General features: G+C 46.8%; 1 protein-coding gene across 1 annotated transcript in view; it reads left to right on the forward strand.

Moving 5' to 3' along the window:
• INSR (insulin receptor) overlaps nt 1–7,802 on the forward strand; it is a 159,571-nt gene that overhangs the window by 135,669 nt on the left and 16,100 nt on the right. The window contains exon 14 of the mRNA XM_017528197.2: nt 6,580–6,739. Coding sequence (XP_017383686.1) covers nt 6,580–6,739 — 160 coding nt within the window. The remainder of the gene's footprint in view (nt 1–6,579; nt 6,740–7,802) is intronic.

Consider the following 7,802-nt stretch of genomic DNA (forward strand, 5'->3'; position numbering starts at 1 on the left):
AAAAAAAAAAAAAAAAAAAATAGAAAGGATCCTTACTGAAATTGTCATTCTGGGCCTATTTTGGGGCCCTGTTTACTAAATGAATGGCTTGATTTGCCTTTTTTTAACTTTTTTTTTTTTAATAAAATTCCTTATCATACAGAGCTCAGCTAGTTTTTAATTGACACAAACGTGCCCAGACATCTAATCCATATTCACAAGTTCCTTTCTTCTTCCTCTTGATGTCTCCGTCTGCAATAGCCTTTGGGATTATGCTTTGTACTTGCTACATAGGACTTAATCTCATGATTGGGCTGTAATTTATTTTTGGAGATTTTGGTTGCCTAGTTTTTACCATTTTAGGCAATACTAATTTTATCTGGAAAGCAGTTTAGCTTTTTGGATTCAGCTTTATTTATTGTTTCAGTCAGTTTTTGCTGTGTAACAAACTGCCCCCCAAAAGTACTGGTTTTCTAAAAAGGACATTTATTCTTTCTCTCAATTCTGCAGGTTCACTGGGTGATTCCTTTGCCCTGAGCCAGTCTGGCTGGAGCTGGATGGCCTCATTCACATGGCCAGGGCTCAGCTGGGGGCACTTGGAGCTTTTTCCCTGGGCAATCTCTTACTGCCCAGCGAGCTAGCCCAGGCGAGGAAGGACATGCCCCATGTACAAACACTTCTCAGGACTCTTTGTATCCCGTTTGCTAGTGCCCCTTTGGCAAAGTGAGGGCTTGCCTAAGTCCAGAAGAGGAAGGACAGTACGTCCTCTGAGCATTTCAGTGAGCTGGATACTGAGGCTTCCAGAGTCTCATAGACAAAGAAAGGCATGATTCCCTGAGGGCCATAATTGCAAAGTTTATTAATGTATTGTCCCATATGTATTAATCCTATAGGTCCTAAGGAAATCGTTCAAGTTTGGGGCAGGGAACAAAGCTCTATGCACAAGATTTTCTTCAGTAGCAAAAAATGCAAATCACTAGATGTCCATCCACTGAAGAATGGACACATGGAAGACAGTGCATCCATAAAACTGGTGGTTGAAGAGCCATTTAAAACAATGTTTGGGGCTGGGCACAGTGGCTCACGCCTGTAATCCCAGCACTTTGGGAGGCTGAGGCAGGCAGATCAGGTGTGTGCCTATAATCCCAGCTACTTGGGAGGCTGAGGCAGGAGAATCGTTTGAACCTGGGAGGTGGAGGTTGCAGTGAGCCTAGATCGCACCAGTGCACTCCAGTCTGGGCAACAGATCTCGATAAATAAATAAATAATTAAAAAAAAAAAATTGCCCAACGGTTTTCAGTACATTCTCTAAACGTTTTCTTGTGCCACATCACCACAGTCAATTTCAGAACGTTTGTGTCACCCAAAATATCACCCCAAAATCCAAAATGCATCCCCTGTACCTGTCCTTCCTGCCAAGCTTCCCTGTCTCTTCACCCCTGGGAACCATTGATCTGCTTTCTTTCTCTTTGGGGACTCTGTCTCTGTTGCCTATTTTGGACATTACAAGTAGAATCATACACCATGTGGCCCTTTGTGTCTAACTTCTTTCACTGAGCATCATGTTTTCTTTTCTTTCTTTTTTTAAAAATGTATTTATTGTACTTTAAGCTCTGGGGTACATGTGCGGAACAAGCAGGTTAGTTACATAGGTATACACACGCCATGGTGGTTCGCTGCATCCATCCCCCTGTCATCTACATTAGGTATTTCTCCTAATGGTGTCCCTTCCCAATCCCCCGACTCCCTGCTATCCCTCCCGTAGTCCCCCAACCCCCGACAGGTCCTGATGTGTGATGTTCCCCTCCCTGTGTCCATATGTTCTCATTGTTCAACTCCCACTTATGAGTGAGAACATGCGGTGTTTGGTTTTCTGTTTTGGTGTCGGTTTGCTGAGAATGACAGTTTCCAGCTTCATCCATGTCCCTGCAAAGGACATGAACTCATCCTTTTTTATGGCTGCATAGTATTCCATGGTGTATATGTGCCACATTTTCTTTATCCAGTCTATCACTGATGGGCATTTGGGTTGGTTCCAAGTCTTCGCTATTGTGAACAGTGAGCACGTTTTCAAGGTTTATCTACGTGGTAACCTGTGTCAGAGCCTAATTCCTTTTTTGTGTATGTGTGTGTGAGATGGAGTCTCACTCTGTTGCCCAGACAAGAGTGCAATGATGCAATCTTAGCTCACTGCAACCTTCGCCTCCTGGGTTCAAGCGATTCTCCCTGCCTCAGCCTCCCAAGTAGCTGGGATTACAGGCACCATGCCCAGCTAATTTTTTGTATTTTTAGTAGAGACACAGTTTTGCCATATTGGCCAGGCTGATCTCAAACTCCTGACCTCAGGTGATCCACCCGCCTCAGCCTCCCAAAGTGCTGGGATTACAGGCATGAGCCACCGTGCCCAGCTGAGAAATGTATCTTCTAATGCCAATCATTTGCCCCAGATACCTCGAGGAGTGAAAAACAAGAGAGATGCATGTGGGAAGGATCTAGAACCTCTGTCAAGCTCAGAATCGCTTAAGGTCGGGAGTTCGAGACCAGCCCGTCCAACATGGAGAAACCCCGTCTACTAAAAATACAAAATTAGCCAGGCGTGGTGGTGCATGCCTGTAGTCCCAGCTACTCTGGAGACTGAGGCCGGAGAATCTCTTAAACCCGGGGGGCGGAGGTTGCAGTGAGCTGAGATGTTGCCACTGCACTCCTGCCTGGGCAACAAGAGCGAAACTTTGTCTCAAAGAAAAAAAAAAAAAAAAGACGCATTTCCCCTTTGTCCCAGATAGCAGCTACCTTGGGGTTCTATATTTGCTTATTTGTCCCTCTCTACTCAGTGACTCATTCCACTTGGAAGAAACTTTGGACTGCAGTTCCCTGCCCCCGCCCCTGCCACCAGACCGAGTTTGTTTTCTTGCTGTTATTGTCACGTGATAAGCACGGGGTACTGGCTTTTTTTTTTTTTTTAACATGTCTTTCTCTTCCCCAGTCTCCCCGCTCCTGCGCCACCCCTCACCCTCCCCAAACCAAATGTTCCAGCCCGGTTCTCTGCATGCACTATTAGCTTGGAACTGTTTCGAAAACTTCAGAGTTTTGGCTCGCCGCTTGCAGGTTTCATGGTCTTATTCCCCAGAGAGCCTCTTCTCGTAAGTTCTGGGTGTATCTCTAGTTACGTGCTTGTCACTGGGTGTCTTCTACACTTTGCGCATCTCCTCTTCATCCCACCAGATATTTGGGTGGATCTCAACTGTTTTCATAATGATTTTTTTTAAAAAAAATTGAAGGGCATCACCATGGCAAAGAAAAAGCTTTTTTATTTGTCTGTAGACATGAAGCCCATATGTGCATTTGGTCCTGATGTGCAGAGGCCGGGAGTTGCAGGGAAAGGCTGGAAATCTGGCTTGGACCATGCAGATCCTTCATTTCCACCCTTTTCTCATTTTGCTGGAGACCTGCAAAAATATTCTGCAGGGGTCTGAAGGAGACGTTTTCACGCCAGACAGTTCTGAGTTCAAGAGCTGGCCCTGCTGTTTTGCAGCTATGAGATCTCCGACAAACCATGTAATCTCCTAAACCAGGGCTCAGTCAGCAAGCTGCATCCCGTAGGCTACATGTGGCCCGCTGCCTGATTTCTAATGATTCATGAGCTAGGAGTCACTTTTGCATTTTATTTATTTTTATTTTTACTTTTATTTTTTTGAGACAGTTGGGCTCTTGTTGTCCATGCTGGAGTACAATGGCGCAATATCGGCTCACCACGATCTCTGCCTCCCGGGTTTAAGCGATTCTCCTGCCTCAGCCTCCCAAGTATCTGGGATTACAGGCATGTGCCACCATGCCCAGCTGATATTTGTATTTTTAGTAGAGATGAGGTTTCTCCATGTTGGTCAGGCTGGTCTCGAACTCCTGACGTCAGATGTTCCGCCTGCCTTGGCCTCCCAAAGTGCTGGGATTACAGATGTGAGCCACTGTGCTTGGCCCTGCTGCCTGATTTCTAATGATTCGTGAGCTAGGAGTCACTTTTGCATTGTATTTACTTATTTTTGAGATGGAATCTTGCTCTGTTGCCCAGGTTGGAGTGCAATGGCACAATCTCAGCTCACTGCAACTTCTGTCTCCTGGGTTCAAGTAATTCCCCTGTCTCAGCCTCCCGAGTAGCTGGGATTACAGGCATTCGCCACCACACCCAGCTAATTTTTGTATTTTGGGTAGAGATGGGGTTTCACCATGTTGGCTAGGCTGGTCTCAAACTCCTGACCTCAGGTGATCCACCCGCCTCGGCCTCCCAAAGTGCTGGGATTACAGGTGTGAGCCACCATGCACCACCCACTTTTCTATTTTAAAATGGTTGGGAGCGGGGAGCAATCAACGGAAGAAGAAGGAGAGATGTGAATCACAGGGTGCAAAGTTTCAGACAGGAGGAATACATTCTAGGAATCCGTTGCTCTGTAGATGAATGGTAACTGTAGTTAATAACACGTATTTTAAAGTTGCTAGAATAGATTTTAAATGTTCTCACAACAAAGAAATGATAAGTACATGAGGGGATGAGGATTTAATCAGCTTGTTTTAATCACTCCACAATTTATGCTGCATCATAACTTTACACTGTACCCCATGCATATATACAACTATTATTCTTATTTTTCTTTATTCATTTATTTTAGAGACAGGGTCTAGCCCTGTCTCCCAAGCTGGAGTGCAGTGGAGCCATCATAGCTCACTTCATCCTTGACGTCCTGGGCTCAAGTGATTTTTCCTGCCTCAGCCTCCTGAGTAGCTGGGACTGCAGGTGTGGAACCACTACGCCCGGCTAATTGTTCTATTTTCTATGGAAATGGGGTCTCACTATGTTACCCAGGCTGGTCTCTAACTCCTGGGCTCCAGCGATCCTCCCATCACAGCCTCCCAAAGGGCTGGGATTATAGGCATGAGCCACTGTGCCTGATCTATAATACTATTGTTTGTCAATTAAAAATAAATGATTTTTGGAAATATAATATTATAGAAAATAATATTAGTAGAAAATAGACAATAGGTCCTGGAGCAGTGGCTCACGCCTGTAAACCCAGCACTTTGGGAGGCCGAGGTAGGGCGGATCACTTGAGATCAGGAGTTGGAAACCAGCCTGGCCAGCATGGTAATACCCTGACTCTACTAAAAATACAAAACTCAGCTGGGTGTGGTGGTGGGTGCCTGTGGTCCCAGCTGCTCAGGAGGCTGAGGCAGGAGAATCGCTAGAACCCAGGAAGCAGAGGTTGCAGTGAGCCGAGATTGTGCCACTGCACCCCAGCCTGGGTGACAGAGTGAAACTCCAAAAGAGAGAGAGAGAGGAAGGAAGGAAGGAAAGAAGGGAGGGAGGGAGGGAGGGATGGAGATGCTAGAAATAGATAGTAGAAAACATAATAGAAATTGATAATAGAAAAATAATGTTCCAAAGATGAAAATTGTACGAAGTTCAACTTCTCAGTGTCAACAAGTTTTGTTAATATACAACCAAACCCTTTTGTTTATGGATGTTATGAAATTGTCCATGAAGTATAACAGCCAAATTGCATCTGGCCTAAGAAGCTGAGAATAGTTACTATCTGTCCTTGACGGCAGAAGTTGGCCAGTCTCCATCCTAAGTCTCAGTTTCCTCACCCCTCCTGTGAGGCTAATGTAATGTTACCTGAGCCACGGGTTGCAAGAATTAGATGAAGGCTGATGTGGTGGCTCATACCTGTAATCCCAGCACTTTAGGAGGCTGAGGCAGAAGGATTGCTTGAGGAGTTCAAGACCAGCCTGGGCAGCATGACAAAAACCCCGTTTCTACAAAAAATACAAAAATGAGCTGGGGGTGGTGGGTGCCTGTAGTCCCAGCTACTCAGGAGACTGAGGGAGGATCGCTTGAGCCCAGGAGTCGGCAGAGGTTGCAGTGAGCTGAAATCATGCCATCATACCACACTAGTCTGGGTAACAGAGTGAGACTCCAAAATAATAAATGAATACATAAATTAATTAATTTAATTTTAAAGAAGGTTTTTGAGACGGAGTCTCGGTCTTGTCCTCCAGGCTGGAGCACAATGGCACAATATGGGCTCACTGCAACGTCCACCTCCTGAGCTCAAGCAGTTCTCCTGCCTCAGCTTCCCAAGTAGCTGGAATGGCAGGCATGCGCCACCACACCAGGCTAATTTTGTATTGTTTTAGTAGGGACAGGTTTTTACCATGTTGGTCAGGCTGGTCTTAAACTCCTGACCTCAAGTGACTCACCCGCCTCAGCCTCCCAAAGTGCTTGGATTATAGGCATGAGCCACTGAGCCAGGAGAATTTAATTAAAAATTTTAAAAAGGATTAGATGAAACCATCAGGGTCTGATACTTGGCTTCCGGCTTCGGAAGTCTGGCTCTTACCAATAACAACAACCCCTGCATCTATACCCTTATCCATAGCACTATGGTTATAAAATTCTGCAATTGCCAAAGCCACTTGTGTGTCTTCGTCTGTGCTTTGCTGCCTCGGCGTCATCTCTCAGAGGGATCCTGGCTGTGAGCTCCCCGCTAGGGGTGGACACTCCCAGATGTGCAAAGCTTAGCCACCCTCCTCCTCCTCCCTTCCTTCCAGGAGCTGCATCTCTGTGTCTCCCGCAAGCACTTCACTCTGGAACGGGGCTGCAGGCTGCGCGGGCTGTCGCCGGGGAACTACAGCGTGCGAGTCCGGGCCACTTCCCTGGCAGGCAACGGCTCCTGGACGGAACCCACCTATTTCTACGTGTCAGACTACTGTAAGTCTCCATGGCGGCCTCGGGGGGCTGGGGCTGCGCTTAGCACTGAGCATGGTGGGACACTGCAGAGGATGACATGCAGAGGCCACGGTGCTGGCCCTGGCCTTGACCCTCAGGTCCATCAGCTGCCACTGTGTGACTGGGGGTAGGTGCTTGCCCTCTCTGATCCTGCATTTTTTTTTTTTTTTTTTTGAGATGAAGGATCGCTCTGCAGTACAGTAATCTTGGTTCACTGTAGCCTCCACCTCCCAGGTTCAAGTGATTCTACCACCTCAGCCTCCCGGTAGCTGGGACTACAGGAGCCCACCACCACGCCTAGCTAATTTTTGTGTTTTTAGTAGAGACGGCATTCCACCATGTTTGCCAGGCTGGTCTCCAACTCGTGGACTCAAGTGATCCACGCACCTCGGCCTCCCAAAGTGCTCTACCAAAAAATACAAAAATTAGCCGGGCATGGTGGTGTGTGCCCGCAGCTCCAGCTACTTGGGAGGCTGAGGTGGGAGAATTGCTTGAACCAGGGAGGCAGAGGTTGCACTGAGCCGAGATCACGCCACCGCACTCCAGCCTGGGCAACTGAGCCAGACCCTGTCTCAAGAAAGAGAGAGAGAAAAAAAAAAAAAAAAAAGAAAGGAAGAAAGAAAAGAAAAAAAGAGAAAGAAAAAAATAAAGAGGAAGGAGAAAGAGAAAAGAAAAGAAGAGGCCTGAGACTGGGACTCAGGGATTTATAAAGAAAAGAGGTTTAGCTGGCTCCCGCTTCTACAGGCAATAAAGGAAGCATGGTACTAGCATCTGCTCAGCTTCTGGGGAGGCCTCAAGAAACTTTCAATCATGGCGGAAGGCAAAGTGGGAACAAGGTGTCAAATGGGGACAGTGCTACACACTTTTTAAACAACCGGATTCCACGAGAACTCATTATACAGTAGTGAGCAAGGATGCTGCTAACCCATTAGAAACCGCCTCCATGATCCAGTCACCCCCCTCCAGGCCACTCCTCCAACACCGGAGTTGCATTTCAACAAGAGCTTTGGGCAGGGGACACAGATCAAACCACATCAGCCCCACT

This window comes from Cebus imitator, unplaced genomic scaffold (assembly GCF_001604975.1).
Source record: "Cebus imitator isolate Cc_AM_T3 unplaced genomic scaffold, Cebus_imitator-1.0 Scaffold53, whole genome shotgun sequence".
NCBI classification, from domain to species: domain Eukaryota; kingdom Metazoa; phylum Chordata; class Mammalia; order Primates; family Cebidae; genus Cebus; species Cebus imitator.